This window comes from Arvicanthis niloticus, chromosome 1, assembly GCF_011762505.2.
Source record: "Arvicanthis niloticus isolate mArvNil1 chromosome 1, mArvNil1.pat.X, whole genome shotgun sequence".
NCBI lineage: Eukaryota > Metazoa > Chordata > Mammalia > Rodentia > Muridae > Arvicanthis > Arvicanthis niloticus.
The window spans coordinates 120924603-120942761 of NC_047658.1; the positions used below are offsets into that span (position 1 = coordinate 120924603).

The following is an 18159-nucleotide window of genomic DNA, read 5'->3' on the forward strand; positions in this document are numbered from 1 at the left end:
TAAATGCCCAAATAGTCCCAAAGAACAACAATTACTCATCCATCTCAGAAAAATACCAAATTATTTATTTTTAAGACACTAAATTTAGTGTGGTTTCTTATGTAATACAATATACCAATTTTAAATCTCCTTACATCTCAGTGCCATCATTTTTAAATGAAAGGTTAGGGGAAAGGAGCTCTAAAATCACATCCAATTCACTAATACACTCTTCAAATTCCAAGAGGACAGATGGAATTTAAAAGGTATCAGAATTAATCAAGGTTTTAGAGTGTTCAGGAGACTTGTTATAGTTAAGCTAGCTTTTAAAAATCTCTAAAATGACTATGAAGAAATAAAAATAGTTTAATCACAAAGTCAAAGGAACACATAAAGAGCCAACACAGCCACATTAAATCCAGACAGTAATAAAAGACTCAGAAGTTCAGTAAGGCAAATAAGAAACACATTTCCATCTCAAAAAGGCTCAATAATTGAATGCCATTTCTCAAAATCAGAGTGTAGGGGAAGAATGAAAAGAACATGTTTTTCAAAGTAGTTTGACACTGGTCTATTTAGGTACATGCCTATAACCTCAGCACCTGGGAGTCTGAGATGGGAGGATTTTGTTTTATTTTAGGCCAGCCTGGGCAAAAACAGAAAAGAGATTCTATCTTAAAGAAGTTTTGATCATAGAGATCCCATGTGTTTTTATTATTTAGGAGAAATAAAACAAAGCCTCCCCCCCAGTTAGCAAGATATGTAAGACTTTCTTTTTAAAGAAAACGGACTGCCGGCGGTGGTGGCACACGCCCTTTTAATCCCAGCACTTGGGAGGCAGGGTGGATACTACCCCCAAGTAGGTGATACTGGAATTGGGTGTCAAACTAAGGTCAACCAGAGCAGTGGTTCTCAACCTGTAGGTCTCAACCCCCTCAGGTGTCAAATGACCCTTTCACAGGTGCTGCATATCAGATATCTTGCATGTCAGACATTTACATTACAATTCATAACAGTAGCAAAATTACAGTAGCAACAAGAATCCTTTTATGGTGTGTGTGGGGGGATCAACACAATACGGGGAACTGTATTAAACAGTAGCCATATTAGGAAGGTTGAGAACCAATGAATTAAAGGAACCCCAGTTAGTGTCTTATACAGAAAAGACCAGCTGCTTGGCATGTGGAAAGAACAAATATCTACAAACTGGTGTTATTTGTTGTTTTGAGAATTTAAGATAGCTTGTTAGTCCTACATTTTAAGGAGAAATTTGAAGAAAATTAAAATACTAAATAAACAATTTACAAAAAAATAAAGCAAAACAAACAAACACTCCTAACCCACCCACCCCCAAAATAAAAACCTTTATTCACACAGTTCTTGAGACAAATAAGTCTAGTCCCACATCAATGTATGGGGGATCATATGGCAAAAGCAAAAAGAGGTATGCAACTGTAAGCTAAGAAAGGCATAAATATTTTAAAAGTCATTTCAGTGATAAGGTGTAGGTGTGTGTGTGTGTGTGTGTGTGTGTGTGTGTGTGTGTGTGTACATGTATGGTGCCAGGAGATTGGAACAATTTTACTCTGGAGCCCAAACTGACTTCAAACTCCTAAGTCTCCTGCCTCAACTTCCCGAGTCCTAGGATTATAGACAGACATTTACTACCACAACCATCTAAGAAGTTAATTCTCAGTATTAATATGCTTGTGTTGTAGTGTTCAGTTTTGGCCTGAACACCAACCTAGATCAGTTGAAAGACTTTAATTAAGACTTAAGTTTTGGGAAGATGTTGAAGTTCAATCTTAAGACTGTATTAGAAACCCCAAGTTTCCAGCCTACATTTTAGATTAAAACTAACCAACAACTACCTAAATTTCTACTGGGTTGGTTGACCTTGAGTTTCTCAAAATGCATTTTTAACTGGCAAGTAACTCTATTTATTGGTGTAGTAAATGTAGTAAAAGTAATTTAACCTTGTCTCAGAACCTATTTCAAATGCATACTTAGCTTAATAGTTACTAGACGCAAGGCTCATTCAACCATCAATTTCCACACCCCATCCTGACCCCCCCAAAACAGGGTTGCTCTATGGCTGTACTGAAACTCACTCTGTAGACCAGACTGGCCTTGAACTCAGCTTCACCTACTTCTGCCTCCTAAGATCTGGGATTAGAAGTGTGTGAACCGCCACTGCCTGGCAATTTTTAATAGCATACCCAAAATGCCTAAAAGTGTAGCCATGAATAAAATCTCCAGAGATGTCTCCGAAGGCCTGCAGTCCCATGAACTCCCAGGTTACTTCTACCAGTTGCTGCTTTTACTCTCCTTGACTGCTAACACTGTGTGGGACATTTATCTATACCACTACTGATGTGTGAGTACTAAAAACTTTCCCAACTGTGGTTTTCTGCAGTAGAAGGAAGCAAATCCACTCTGCAAGAAATACATGCAGGTCCACTCTGCAGTACATGCAGGTGCACCCTCTATTGCTGCGCTTCTGTCCCAGCATTTGGTGATTGCTAACTAAGCTTTTCCAGAAAATTGGAAGTTCCATTCAAAACATAGTCAAAGTGTGTTTTGTGTTTATAAAGCTTCAATTTAGTAAATTAACATAATTGCCAGTTCACTGATTTGCCATTTTTGTGTGAGCACTTAAAATGACTTTAGCAATCTTGAAATGTCTATTATATTGTTACTTAATGTGTGCTAAGTACAGTACAACACTGAAACACACTTTGCAGTGTAAACAAAATTTGTACCTCATCATCAACAGCTCCCCTCCCCCAACCTCTTAGTTTCTGGTAACCATTCTTTTACTATTTCTACAACAGAGTAATTTACAACCCATGTAACATTAAAGTAACACAGCATTTGTCTTTCTATGCTTGGCTAATTTCACTTAAATGCAAATGACTTTAACAAAAAGGGGTATTAAATTTAGGTTCTGTTTTTCTTGTTTGCTAGAGACAAGGTTTTACTTTATAGCTCAGGCTGGGCTGGAATTTTGTGGTAATTCTTTTAAGACATCTGAGTGCTTGAATTTACACCTATAAGCCATATGCCCACCTAGAAACACTAAACAACAAAACTCTGATTGTTATAAATACCGATAACACACATTGAAATTATCAACTCAAACTACTATAAAAAAGAATGAATAAGTGTAAGAATCTAGAAAAAAAGAATGCTGCACTCTTGAAGGAAACATAAATTAGCATGCCAATTTGAAAAATAGGAAGTTCCTCCCTCAAAAGACTAAAAACAGTAGAGGAAAACACCCCAACCAAGAAACAATAAACTGTTGCACTGTAAGTTACCAAGTTTGGGGGATGAATTGGTGACTTCTTTGTCATATTTCTTCAAGTTTCCTTCTCTGATTCTTGGAATGGAAAGCGAATTACAATGTAATTTTTGGCTAGCAAGGTTCTTATGTTACTATTTATGTAGCAACAGATAATACAGTGAAGAAAACAAAGCTTAGAAAGTGTTAAAAAGGCAAAGTTATGAACAGAGTCATATAAACATCAATAAACAACTAGATGATCATCAGAGTTGAGGACCAATGAAGCCAGCAGGTGAGCAGAAGTCACCTATCCTCCTCTTTTAAGCTGCGCTGACATTAGACTACTGAAGACATAGAGGAAATGGGAATTTGAAAATACCCAAACTCAGGATGAAGTTTTCATCTTTCTCCAATAGCACAGTAACCTATCATGCTAGCGATTCCAGATTAAAAAACAAGCAAAAATTATCTCCATGAGTAGTCCAAAATTTAAAAAAAAAAAAAAAAAAAAAAAAAAAAAAAAAAAACCCCAAAAAAAACCAACAAAAAAAAAAAAAAACTTGACAACTGATAGACGCCAACTTCTTAAAAAACAAACAAAAACAAAACAACCCCCCCAAATACTTATCATGTCTGTATATAATACTTCTAACCTGGTATTTGAGATACTAGCTTTACATTCCAAGAATCAGAGAAAAGAAACTTGAGGAAGGAATTTGACTAAAGTCACCAATTCAAGTTACTGGTTCCTAATCACTCTGCCATTCTTTCAAATATAAAAAAAACAAAGTTTTAGATGTGATTTAAACAATTTCAAAGCATACCTCATAAAGAAAACTTCATTTAAATTACAGAAATATAAAAGCTCGTATATATTTATATGCACAAATATTACACACATGTGCTAAATTATTTATCCAATTAAAATCTTAGCACACTTTCCTCACTCTTCCAACTACTAGTCCTCTAGTTATCAGGTTGTCTACACTTTACTATTATTACATATAATTTTTGCTTCTTCTTAAAAATGGTAGCTTCAAAAATTAGAGTGGCCTTTAAATCAAAACCCATTATTGGCTTTCTAAATTTGAAGACATTGTATTGTTCAAATCTGCTTGCTGTCCTCTAAATAGATTCTAAATCTGCAGTAGGCCTACTCCATAAAGTTCCCTTTAGTGAATAGAACAACACTGAATATTCAGCCTTAAGTGTAGTACCCTTTCTGTTAGACTACAAATCAATCAACACTATATACGAGAATGAATCTTACCTTTATCAGTTGTTATTTTTTCTATACACCTGAAAAAAATAAAATCGTGTTAAATGAATAATTTTGTACATTTCCTTAAAACACAGTATTTGTTTTGATTCATCTCCATAATAATACAAAAAGCATCTATAGTATGTTGTTCAAAGAAAAGCCTAACTTTCAGTAGTGGCAAAGATATCCTATCTATACTAGTCCATGTGGCTGCTCATCATTTGAAATAGCTACTGTAACCAGGGAACTCAAGTTTTTTATGTTGATTAATGCAAACTTACAGAGTGGCCACCATAATCAATAGTACAGAAACAAAATTATCTTGTGAAATAGTTGCTTTTAAACATAAAAAAAGGAAAAATGTTGCTAATTTTAGTAAAAGTGGTTATGAAAGAAAATGAATGTCCTTATACACATACTGTAAAAAAAGACATGACATCTGAGACATGCCATGAAGTAGGTATAGCAAGGATGGTAAAATGTCAGTAACTCTTACTCACTGATAAATAATGAGGTTTTGTTACACCACTTCCTTTATTTTGTATTTATTGAACAATCTTCCTAACAAGAAATTTAAGAGTCCCCGAAATTGATCACCAAGTCCAATAAAAGCTTCTAAAAGGCAATATATACATATCTGAAATAAATATTATACTTTACAAATTAAATACAAGTAAAAAGTTCAAAGTTGTAAGCCTTAAAAAAAAAAAAAAAACAACACTAAAGTGATCCCTACAACTTTCATTTGAGATAGCTTCTATCACATGTAACTTGTAGATACAGTATTATGAATTCCACACCTATTCCCCAAACTCAGAAGCTGGCTTCCTATTTTTAATCATAAAGATAGCACATAGTGTCTACCAGCAGAAAGACTGCAAATAAACTTGACATAATTAAAAGATGTTTTATGAGAGACCAGCTGTGATTTTTGCCTCAATTTAAAAAGCTTAGTACTATGATGGCTTTATTCTGTTATAAACTTCCCAACTGACACAAGCAATTGTGAACCACTTTCACTTTAAGAAATGGAGCACTAAAACACACCTGCTGGATGCCTGAGATGTTTTTAAAATTGTTCAATGTTTCTACCACCATCCTGACTGCCCTAGGATCCCAACCACTTAGGATTCTAGTGCTGTGCAACTGAAGCCTTCTAGAAACAAAGAGCTGTGTTTGTCAATTCAGAATATTCACCACCTCATCCATACTTCTCCATAACCCTTCAAGGGAAACAAAACAAGAAAATGCCAACTACAGGTTTATTACTACTTTACTTTTGACAAAAACAGCAACCCCACAAAGAACCCTGAACTCCATATATCAAGAGATTAAAACAATACTTTTCTTCATGTGTCACTCAACTGAACCTAAAGACTTTAAAACTATTCAAATCTTGAGTTTTAAAAGGCTATCCAACGTCTACATTTTAAGACTTGTTGAGTTTTAAAATCTGGAATGCAGATATATGATGTTATACCACAGAATAAAATGGAATAAAAACATTTTTGCCTCCTATCCTAGTCTTAATTTGATTTTGCTGTATGTACATGGATATTTTAATTTATTAAAAAATGGAGAAGCCAGACATGGTGGTACATGCCTTTAATCAAAGCACTTGGGAGGCTGAGTACAATCGACAGATCAGTCACTTGGGAGGCCAGTTTGGTGTACATACAAACTCCAGGCAAGGGCTACATAGTGAGACCCTGTCTTCAAAGAAAGAAATAAACATAAAACCCAAACCAACCAAATGCACCAAAAAAGAAAAACAAAAAACACAAGAAACAAGCCAAAGGGGGAAAAAAATCATATACTCAACCTTCAAACTATTATACCACCCGTTTCTTGAAGCTTATCCACAAGTGAAATGAGGATCATAACTAAAATACAGCAAACGAGGAGCTTAATTCTTGAATAACACAAACACACAAACTTCATACAAATTGGGTCTAACTTCCTAACTACAAACTATTTAGGTCTTTGTGTATAATGCATCTAGCATTTAACTTGATGCCTGAATATATTTCCTGCAATTTTTATTTTCCTGCATTCACATTATGTATTCTCCAGTCTCAAAAATGTCAAGTTGTTACAGAGTCAAGTTTATGAAAGTATAATCTACTACTCAGCTGTAAAGCTCTTCCCACAAACTCAGAATAGCGACAAGAGGAAATAGCTCTAAAGACTTTAGGGACTTGCTCATCATCACTAAGACAATGAGCAGTACAAGTTGAGACATCAAATTTGCAGCCTGAATATCAAGTTCAAGCTTCTCTCTACTATATAACTTGTCTTCTATTAATAACACAAATTTTAGTTAATCCAAATCTATGTTTTTGATATTTTAAATGATTTTGTATATTTGACTATTTCTTTAGTTGAAAGAAACAAATATAGGTTAACAGGTTATAAGAATTTTGTAGGTTAAAAAAGTCAGGAATAGGGAAAGTGAATGAAAAAGTAACTAGGGAGGGAAAAGGATCTGAAAAGAACAAATTATAATAATAAATTCCTCATCTCCCTTTAAAATATCACTTTATTTGGAAGAGATTAATTAAGGTCAGAGTTCAGTACACTGACACTCAAAACTGCATGTCTCAAAGGATAAATATAAATTTTAAAAACGTATTGCCATAAAATATCTGCAAAACACGTTAATGAGTGCCAATCAATGTTTCCTTCCTCATCAAGGTCCTTGAAGACTAGGCCAGATCTAATTTAGCCTTCTTCAACCTAGAGGAATAAGAGTACTAGCCCTAGTTACTTTTCAAACAAGAACTGCAAAGCTGGAATGTACTGACATCTCTCTGATTTGCAGGCCACTGAATAAGTGAAAATGTGCAATAAAAACAATGAAAATTAATTTTAAGAATCTGATAAAGTGGTATAATCTTAAATACATGAACAAGGGATAAATCTGAAGAGAAAAGAAGGTAAAGATCTCCATAACTATTTATAGTACTAGATGAAAAGGAACATTAAGATTGCTTCTTCCTCTTCACAAGGAAAACTGTGATTAAAAAAACTAATGCAAATAGTCATCATATTCATCCAAGATCAACTGTTTCCACAATTACATTGTAGGATTCAAGGTCCATTAGTACTTCCTGCCATATAGAGAAAAACTAAACACTATTCTAGGTATAATTTAACTTGATTCAGATGTACTTAACTCTTAAGTGGCAGGTTTATGTATGATAATATAAAACTACAAAACCATAAAACCTATGCAAAAACACCACTATAAAGTACTCCTGCCTCTGTTAGGCTACCACTCCTTAAAATAACAAATTTAGTGATGTGTAAGACACTGTGTGAAATGACTCCACAATATATTTAATACACACAAACTCAGGTCATAGAGGTTATTCCCTGTATAACTGTGTACATCAAAGAAAATGAAGGACACATAGGTTAACGATTTTGCCTATGAAATTTATGCCCAATTAAGACTAATGATTTACATATTTTCAAGTCTGTGAGATTAAATACATTAAGATATTTGTAAAAATGTACATACAGCAGTTGCAACTTTCAATTCGGCAATTTGTAAGAAGAGTTTTACTCTCCACAGAACTGTAGTTTTCTTAAAGAAGTTAACTTTCTAAACTTAAATCACATTCAAAACCGGGGAATAGACTATAGTAGCAAAAAATGACACATTTGGATTTTATTCCTGAGGCTTCTTATGCAAGTGTTCCAAGTCACAGGTTTAATTCTGAAGCAAGCTTATTTTTAAGCTTTAAAAATTTCCTAGGTCTAAGGTAAGCTAAGCCGTTGCACTGTCTCTACTGGCAGGTTGCTGGTTATCTGAAACCGAAATACCTTTTCTTTGATTTTCTGTCTTTTTCCCACTTGTAAATCAAATGACACAATATTCTCAACAATGAATAGTTAATTTGATTAAAACGTGTAACTTATAAACTCATGTACTTAACTATTGTTAAGCATTACTCTAATGAGCAATTTAAAATATTTACGCTCCTGGCCATCTGCTAAAGGCCTTTAATTAATATGAAGTAGTAATTCAGGTCAATGTAATTTTAAGAATAAGTACCTACGGTAAAATATACGCATAAAGAAAAAGTTCCATATACTGGTAAAAAGAATTACACATCTAGTTCAGTTGTATAAAATATACTTGTAATTGGCACAGTCGTGTTTTCATCCTGACGGTAAAAATGAACGTGACCATTTAGAAGGCTACCTTGTAAGTGGCTCGAATGATGTAAGTGGCTCGAGTGATATAAGTCAATAAATAATAGCAGGTAAAAACACTCTTCAGGGCTAGTACGGTGCGGCTGACTTCCTAACGGGGATGTGATGTAACACTGGAAGCGATAGGCTGACAAAGGGGGCGCAGAAGCCAGAGTGAGTGGGCAGGCAGGAGGCAGAGGGCGGGCAGCCTGCACAGGGCGACTTCGGGCGTGGGCTGGCGGCCACAGGCTGCGAAGCAGCAGAAGCCCGGCCGCCAGCGGCGTGACATCTGGCGTGCGGAGCCGGCAGGGGGCAGAGCAAGCAGGGTGTCACGTGGAGCGGGCGCTACGGGAGCCGAGAGGGTAGTGTGAGAACTAGAGGGGGGTCTTCCCCAACGTCTCAAAGACTGTTACTCACTGGAGTCGCGGACTCTTCTTGCCCTGAGCAGGAGACGGGGGCTTCGCGGCCGCGGGCTGATGCCCGGGACCGTCGGGAGGCCTGTTGCTGGGGCTGCTCCTCCGCCGGCGGGGATACTCGGCCTTTCTCCGGCGGGACACAGCGGCGGCGGCGGCGGCCGCAGCGGTCCGGCCGCGGTCCCGACCTCCCCTCAGCACGCGGCTGCTCGCGGTCTCTACAGGCGCCGCCGCCGCCGCCGCCGCCGCGCCGGGCCGGAGCTCGTCCGAAGCCGCGTCGGCCGCCGCGGCGGGGCCCCCTTCCTGGTCCTGCTGCTCCGGGGATCGCGGCTCCTCCGTCTCCCCCGGCATCGGGGCTCGTCCGTCCCCCACCCCTGCGTCCCAGGCGGTGGAGGCGGCGGCGCCCGCGGCGCAGCTCCCCCCGCCCCCCTCGGCTCCCGGAGCGTCCGGCTCCCTCACTCCGGAGCGCCTCTCTCCCCCCGCCCCTCCGCCCGTTCCGAGGGCGACCCCCCCCACCCGCCCCCTGCCACTCAAGCCCGCGACCGCCGGCGGCGCGCACGCGCGCACCCGTACAGACACGCAGCGGGCCAATCGGGGAGGAGGATCGGCCCCTTGGCCCAGCCCCTCTCGGGCTCACACGCAGCAGCGCACTCGGTGCCCTCCCCCACCCCCTCCTTCAACCAATCAGGAAACGGCTCTGAGGGAGAGCGCGAGGTTTCCTTCCCCGCGCGCCCGTTCTCACCGTTAAACGGCTGCGTCTCGCGACAATCCCAAAGTGACCTTTTTCCCCCCTCAGTAGTTCAGCTCAAGCTAGGGGCGGTGGGAGGGGCAGCGCTGGCGAGGGCCGTGGCGAGGGCAAACGCACCTTTTCCCAGCCTCGCGCGCACCCCCCTGCCGGCTGCGCGCGCACCTGCCTCCCTGAGGCGCCGCTGTTCTCTCAAGGGTTCTTACTAGCCTAAGAAGTAGCCTGGACCTTATCCCGCCTCCACCCGGAACCCCACCTTCCTGCTCTGGCCTTTCTGTCCCCAGCGCCGCCAGCTCTTGAGGGGAGAAGTGGTAAATTATTTGAGTTGCAGCTTCTCCTTTAAGAAAAAAAGGCCCGGTCCGTTGCCGGATGAAAGTCTCTGAAAAAATGGCGGCGATAGGATAGAGGCGGGGTTGAGGGGACAGCGCGGGATATTCGTGAGGCGCATGCGCAGGGCCAACTTCGCCAAGGGCATTCTGGGAGACGAAGTCCTATTTAGTCTGTGCTTCCGGGGAAACTACAGGCAGATGGAAGGCTGGGAGTTTTACTATCCGCTGTCTTGAGTTTACGTTCCAGTGAAGCATTGCTTCCGGGTTAGGCCTTGACGCCTGCGTACAACTGGCACAAATATTGGGCCAATTACTGGTTAGGGGTGCCTGGAGAGAATCCTAGTTCTACTGTTATCTTTTTGTGTAAGTGCTCCGAAGTGCCCTCGTCATAGTCTTTACTTACTTCGGTCTGGTCATTTGGCGCCTCCTCCGCGACCTGTTCGGTTTCATTCCTCCATCTTGTGTTGAGCCTCTCACGTGTGAAGCCTAGAAGGTCAGGGATTCGTTCTGCCTCTGTCAACTCAATTTCAATAAAATGTGTAGGACGAATTGTAAAGTTATTTCCTAGTAGGAATGGGGCGTCACGGAATTGGCGTTGCTTGTGGTCCCTGAGCTGGAGCCGGAGAGACGGTTAGCGTGACTCCCTGAGATTTCTGTGGAGAAGCTAGCTGTCGCTCACGTTCTCCGCCCCGAGGCTGCATGCCTTTGCGGTTTGTAGCTGTTTCTGCGGCACAGGAAGCACAGTCATAATAGCAGCTCTGACTAGCGTTTGCAGCTAAGTACCTTCCTGATGGGTAAAGGGGGCTTTCCAATTATTCAAACTTCTGCTGGTGGTAATTCAGCCTCTTGTGGGTTTTTCCCTCTCACACGTTTGTAGGCATTTTTTTCCCTTTTAAACATTGTTTGCATTCCTTGGTTTGCTTTTACGCATTGCAATCGGGAAACAACTTTCAAGGAGACTCCTTATACTTCGAAGATGGAAACGCCTAAAGCTAAAATCTACTCAAGAGGATGGAAAGATACAAAGTTTGGAAATCTAATTCTGAATTTTATATTAGCCATTAAATTTTAGACATGCAATGAAGTTCATTTTTCTTTTTCTTCCTCCCACCATCTGGCTCATTTGCCACACAGATAAGGCAAATGCTTTATAGTCTTGTACTGAGTTTTGCGCTTTCAAAGATTAGTGTCCTTTTCAATTGTAAAAACAAACAAACAAACAAACAAACAAAAAACCAAAACGACAGCATCAGTAGGAATGATTTTTTTTTTCCAGCTGTATTTTCAATGAACACATTTGGAACTGCACTGACATCTAATGGCTGCTTAAAGTAATACAAAAAGCGAGCCTGTTACAAAAGGTCTTAGTAAAACGAATGACTTGTTCCTTTTAAAAGATGATCATTACAAAACTATCTCTTTATTATCTTAGCCAGTTACTACTCCCTGTGTCTGTCTACTGGTAAACATTGGGACAAGACTCACTTCACAAGGCCATAATTATAGTTCTTTATATACTGCCTTGTCTAGGTGGGCCTGTTATAAATGCGTTTTTTCCTTTTGAGATGAACAAAGGCACAATAAGAGAAAAAATCAACCTCTCCCACCTTTTTGGAGAAATTGTTAAGAGGCAATGTGAATTGAGCAGGAATTGTAATTCAGATTTTGGAAGCTTAGTATCTAGTATCTTAAATATTCTCAGTTGACTCTTCCTTATCCTGTAGATGTTTGCATTTTGGATAATTGTATAAACCAGGACCAGAGAATTCAAAAGTGAACCCACTTCTATTCAACTTTAAAGAATTTCTAATCTGGGCCAGTGAGCTTGCTTAGCAGATAAAGGCACTTCGCTGAAAAGTCTGATGAATTTTATCTGTGGGACCCAGGTGGTGTGAGAGAGCTGACTCCATATTCTTACAACTCATAAATGCCTACACATGCACACACACACACACACACACAACTTTTAAAAGGTTTTTTTTTTAAATCACAGTTTGGGAAATGAGGTCAACTATACTGAGTTAATACAGATAGTGAAATGAAGGTGCTATTTAATCAGAAATTTTAAGAAAGGAGCCTATGCTTTCATGATCCTCTAATTTTACAGAAAAAGGAGGAAGGAAGAGAAGGAAGGAAAAGGAAGAAGATAGAAAAAAATTCCAGCAGTGGGTAGTGGGAAACTTAAACTTGGAAAACTCCACAAGTATAAATCTAAAATTTCTATGTGTTCAAGATAAGCCCTTGAATATGGTAGGTGTTTAAATTAAAAAAAAAAATTTTTAGTCTTTATAGCCACCCTGGGCAATGTAGCATCAAAACCTTAATCTTATACAACCTGCCTTTTTCTGTCAGCACTATCAAAAACAAACAAACACAAAAAAACCCAAGAAAGCAAAAGAAAAAGCCTGAGCTACTAGAAAAGAAAAGAAAAAAGTATTCAACAAATCAAAAGTGAGGAAGTGCTAAGCAAATACAGGAACCAAAAGGGGTCACAGAGGCTGCTTTGCACTGTCTCAGTCAGTTCCGTTGTGGTCGTCTTCACCACATGCCAACAAAGTCCTTCACAATCTTCAAGACTAGAGCATCATAGGTGGAGGACAATGGAAGAGCTGGGTGAGTGAGGGGCTTTTGGAGAAGATGCTCTAAGGAAGTGTGGGCTTGGCTGCCATGCATTCCCATCTGTAATGATGAAGTGTGGTCTAGTCAAACTTAAGATAGGACTGATAGATTTTTGTTTTCAATTCTGTCCTCAATTCAAACAAGAGTGAGGCAGGAGGAACTATCCTTGTTGGGGGAGCTGTCGGGTCTCTGTAGAAGCACAGTAGGCAGAGTTGAGAGCTAACTATAGACCAGACGCCCAAAGAAACAGAAGGACTTGTCATTGAAAGTGCCTTTCCCCTTGCTACTGGAGGTCATCAGGCAGCTCTACAGCTAGGTGGTTGTGGAGATAAGATATTGGAAGAAAAAAAAGGGAAGGGAAGAGGATATAAACAAAGGAAGGGAAGGAGGGAAGAAAGAAAGGAAACCATGAGGGAGGGAGTATAGTGCAAGGACAAGGAGAAGACCGTGCAAAGTAAAGGGTCTGTAGAGATTGCAAAAGGGCCAGAGTAGTTCCATTTGTCTGTAGTTTGCTATTAGACTATGGGTAGCCCATTGCTGTAGTGGTTCTTGTTACTTTTTATTTAGAGAAATCTTTTTTGTTTGTTTGTTTTGTTAGTTTTTGAGACAGGGTTTCTCTGGGTAGCCCTTGCTGTCCTGGAACTCACTTTGTAGACCAGGCTGGCCTGGAACTCAGAAATGCACCTGTCTCTGCCTCCCAAGTGCTGGGCTTAAAGGCGTGCGCCACCACTGCCCTGCTAATTAGAGAAATCTTGAAAGGCAGATTACTTGGCAAGAAAAACAGTCCGTTCTTCCACTTTGAGGCAATGAAAACGGCAGTGGAAGTGGCCCTGGCTACCATGCCCAGAGAGACCACAGGCTTCAAAGCTTAGAGCTGTAAAGTCTGCCTCCTTGGGGCTCATTTCATATACCTTGGCAACTTTTTAATCATCTGTCTGTCTGTCTGTCTATCACCTATTTATTTTTATCTTTAACACCAAGTTACTTTTACCCACGTTTTAAGCTGTATTCCACATTGTGTTTGTAGCTATGCAAAAACTTCTAACAATAACAAGATGCATAGCTTGTACATTGTCATTAAAAATAATTATTGGAGTTGTGTTTTAAGACCTGGAGAAACAGAGGAACAAAGAAGGAGATCGAAATTAATGAAGGGGAAAAAAAAGGGTGTTTTCAATAAATGCCAAACTGTTTTGTCAGTAAAATATATTGATATCGTGGTTAATGCTGTATTTTGGACTTTGATGTAGAATCCAGATTCTTTTCTATATAATATTGATTATTTATTCTTTGAGAATTTGATAAATGCATATCCTGTGTGGGTATTGAGAAAGAAATTTGCATTTCTCCATCAAGTTTTACCATTTTTTTTTCAGATAGGATCTTATTTTGCTTTATTTTATGGGTAGCATGCATACAATCTTCAAAGAATAAATAACCAATATATAGAAAAGAATCTGGATTCTACATCCAAGTCCAAAATACAGCATTAACCACAATGTCAAAATACATTTTACACTTGATTCAAAGATTAGTTCAAAAGTTAAAGGGCAATGAATACTGGGAAAACTTAAAATATGTTAATAAGTTTAGTGTTTGCAGTAATGTTCTGAAATAGGTATTCTTTTTCCTTAAATAAAGAAACACCAAAATATTCACTCTCAGGAGCAGGTGACACTAAGTACAATTAAATGATAATGTTATGGGTTGTTCTCTTATGTTAGAAATGTATTTGTTCTGGTGGCCAGTACAGTAATACATTTTTTTAAAAATGTATACTTTAAGATTTTCTGAGTAACACAGTTGTTAGGGAAATCTTTTTCAGAAATGTAGAAAGTATACAACTTTGGAAGCTAACTGTAGATAATCCAGTTTGCTATAGGTTAATAAGCTGCTGATAGTTACCCCTCAACGGGCTCTTCAAATTGTCAGTTTGCATGGAGTGTAGTGTTGCTTGCCTTCAGTCCTGATGCTCAAGAGGTGGAAGCAGGAGGATCAAAAACAAAAGATTATTTTTGGCTATATAGAAAATTTGAGGCCAGCCTAGGCTACATACAATCCTATCTTTAAGAAGTCAGACATGGAAGGCAGAAGTAGACAGATCTCTGTGAATTTGAGGCCAGTCTGGTTTACATAGCAAATTCTAGTCCAGCACTGAGGGTCTGTCTCAAAAACCAAAATGAAACAAAAGTCAAGGAGTATCTGCCAGGCACAATAGTGCACCCATGATTCCAGCACTTAAGAGACTAGGTTGGATGACTGCCCACAGTTTAAGGTCAGCCTGGGCTACCTTGTTAGTTCCATGTCAGCCTGGGCTAGAGTGAGACCTTGCCTTAATAAACAGCAACAGGACCAAAATCCAACCCCAAAATGGGGTGGATTTCTTTTTCTACTTGTGTAGAAATTTTATCAAGGACAGGTTGGCTCAAGTGGGCAAATATTTCCTTTCTGCAGTACTGCCTTGGATGTTAGTAGCATGTATTTACCTAGAAGGTTTTACCTAAATCTTCACAATTTAGGGATGAGATGACTCTAACTTGTGGAGACTCCCCAGAGACTTCACTATTTTCTTGACAAGTTAAGGTTGATACTTAACTTCCATAGGTCAAGGACTAGGGAGACAAACTGCAGTTTTAGTCTAGTTTCACTCACCGCCAGTAATCTCATATTTGTCACACCAAAATTAGTCATCTAATTTAAATTATAGAGTCTGCATGAAGCCAAAGGAGTAGCTTCGGGAATTGGTGAAATATGTGTTCATTGGAAACAGGAAGTGAAAGTCCAGGAAACTCGTGAGCAGAAAGGAGATTTATAATAGATTTGGTGAGCTGATGCTTCTGAGGAGAACTTCACACCCTTTGCTGAATGATACTCCTGTCCCATCATGTCTAATATAATGAATTCTCTTAGTCCAGGAAGGCCTCTGACTTCTGATTGGAGTGAAGCTTAGAAAACAAAAAAGAGAATGAATGGTTGCATTCTAATATGTAAAGTGTTGGAATTCTGAAATTCAGAGTTGAAGCTGGCTAATAAGATTCCGAGATAAAACGTTTGCTTTGTTTTGTTTTATTTACTCAAAAAAAATCACAAGATTATTGTGGAGAATTAAAGTATATACAGAATTGGAGAAAACAGTTTAATGAATTTTGATCGCATCCTTTGAATCAGCTTCAATAATCATCAGCCCTTGACAGTTTTATTTCATATGCTTATGTTTTTTCCATTGATCTATTGTTTTTAAGAAATTTCAATTATTACATTTCTCATCTATATGTAATTCAGTCTTAATCTATTACAAACAACCATACTAACAGTATCTGACCCACGATAGCTAATAACTTTAATGGTGGTTCCTCAATATCATAAAATAACATTATCACACCTAAGACTATCTGATATCACTTTGATGTTAATATTTTCAAATTTCTGAGATTTTAGTATTTAATATTGTTGATGAAACAGTGTTAAATATTCTTTTAAAAATTTAAGTTGTTTATCATCTGCCCTCTTATGCTTATGAAACTCATGCTGAACACTGAATCTAAATTTGCAAAAGGATTTATTTTGCACTTGCCTATAAATTTTTGATCACATGTTCATAAAAACTTCAAACAAATGCTATCAGTATTCTTGGCTGCTTTATTTTTTAAATTAAAGTTAATGATCTAAATTGAAATTAGTTATATGTCTCTTAGTTCTCTCTCTCTCTCTCTCTCTTTTTCTTTCTTTCTTTTTTTCTTGTCAGTTTATTTTTTGAAGGGCAGTTTGGCCTAAAGAGATTAGTTCAGGTTGATTGTTTCTAAAATGGTATCTGAAGGTCAAACTTTTGTGATTGAGCAAGTTCTACAGAAGATTTCTTTTGTGAAAAGAAAACAATTAGATCTTCTATAATATTGGGAAATATCCTTAATCTGGGTGTGTGGCTTAGTGGCATAATGTGCCTTGTCTAGTATATTCAAGTTTCTGGATTCAGCATTGTTAAGAGGGAAGACAGTGGGGGCAAGACAGTTTTTGAGCTGTATATGATGCCACACCCACAAAACTCAGACACTCAGGAAGTGGAAGCAAAAAGATTATTGAGTTTTAGGCCATTCTGGGCTATTTGGTAAATTCTAGGTTTGATCTATGGCAGCCTTTCTTAAAAACTAGATGGAGCAAAACTCTATTCTTTCCAAATATGAAATACATGCGCATGTTTTTTCAATGACATTTAAAGTTCATTTTCTTTATTTGAGAACTTCAGAGCTAGGCAGGTCCTCAGAAATCATACAGTCTGATGCTTTGGAAACTTATACAAAATGTAACATATATTTTAAAAATCTACTGAAGTTCAAAAAACAAACAAAAAAAGACACAAGTATCTTGACTTGTAATTTGAAAAAAATATTCTTCCATCCAATTGCTTCACTATGTAGATGAAGAAAGACTTTCAGAGAACATGCTGTGCTTAAGATGACTCAGACAATCTGGTGATACTGGCAACTTCAATGTACAAGTTACCACTGTTGAGACTGCAATAAGATAGTGCTCACTGGAAATCTGATTCTGTGCTCAGCAGCCTGTGAGAGCTGTCTCTTTCCTTTATATAAAATGAGGACAGTAATGTCCTCTACTTCAACATGTTAGGATAATTAAATGTAAACTTTATGTTTCAAATACTATGATTGGCATGGTTAATTTGTAATCGTTATGATTACTGACATTTCAATAGAAAAGTATTAGCAAAATTCTTGTGAAGTCTGTTGGCTTTCGCCCAAGAAAACTGCAAAAGAAGTCCCAGTAATTTGGATTGCTACACAGCTTGCTTGATTGTATAATAATTTAGTTTTTTTTCAACCTTTTTTTTCTGTCTACATCCAAGAAAACAAACAACAATAAAACCATCAAAATACTTAACAATTTATTGTGTTATGATTTTGGGCTAACCTTTGAGATAGACTGAAAAAAGTCAGGATTAAAAATGTTTTGCCTCTTGGTATATTTTGAAAATTGTAATCAAGTTGCTTCTATTTTTCTAATAAGAAATATGTGAGCACATGCATGAGAGAGGGAGGGTGGAGAGAGAGAGAGAGAGAGAGAGAGAGAGAGAGAGAGAGAGATGTCTACCCTATCTGGTTAAAATCAATACCTAGAATGTCAGAATCTCTTGTAGAGAGACTATGAAATTGAATGCAACCATAGGAAATGTGAAATGTAATCTGTAATCTCCTCAGACATTTTCTGGAATATGCCACACTCCTGAAGTGAGGTAAGGATGGAAGAAGGTATTTGTAAATTTTTGTTATTCAAAACAAGAAGAGAATATTTAAGAAGAAAATAATCCTGGA

The 18159-nt window shown here is 38.4% G+C and overlaps 2 protein-coding genes and 1 non-coding gene across 15 annotated transcripts in view; 1 reads left to right on the top strand and 2 right to left on the bottom strand.

Moving 5' to 3' along the window:
• Zfp91 (ZFP91 zinc finger protein, atypical E3 ubiquitin ligase) overlaps positions 1–10753 on the bottom strand; it is a 32384-nt gene extending 21631 nt beyond the window's left edge. For 4 of the 7 annotated variants that reach the window (XM_034520235.2, XM_076918062.1, XM_034520227.2 and 1 more), the window contains exons 1-2: positions 9144–9609; positions 4536–4564 (exon numbers count right to left, since the gene is read on the bottom strand). In XM_034520235.2, coding sequence (XP_034376126.1) covers positions 4536–4564; positions 9144–9490 — 376 coding nt within the window. In that variant the 5' untranslated portion in view covers positions 9491–9609. Of the gene's footprint in view, positions 1–4535; positions 4565–9143; positions 9610–10616 lie in introns of those variants that run through there. The other 3 variants (XM_034520260.2, XM_076918065.1, XM_034520244.2) reach the window with 2 other exon arrangements.
• Lpxn (leupaxin) overlaps positions 9656–18159 on the top strand; it is a 34636-nt gene continuing 26132 nt past the window's right edge. For 2 of the 7 annotated variants that reach the window (XM_076918079.1, XM_034520299.2), the window contains exon 1: positions 10912–12826. Coding sequence is in view for 1 of the 7 variants with exons in the window: in XM_034520299.2 (XP_034376190.1) it covers positions 12814–12826 (13 nt within the window). In the remaining 6 variants the exon portion in view is untranslated. Of the gene's footprint in view, positions 10707–10911; positions 12827–16595; positions 18081–18159 lie in introns of those variants that run through there. The other 5 variants (XM_076918081.1, XM_076918085.1, XM_076918101.1 and 2 more) reach the window with 5 other exon arrangements.
• LOC117701904 (small nucleolar RNA SNORA40) lies at positions 16330–16452 on the bottom strand. Its single transcript, XR_004605892.1, has one exon. It is a non-coding gene; the product is annotated as a small nucleolar RNA SNORA40 (small nucleolar RNA).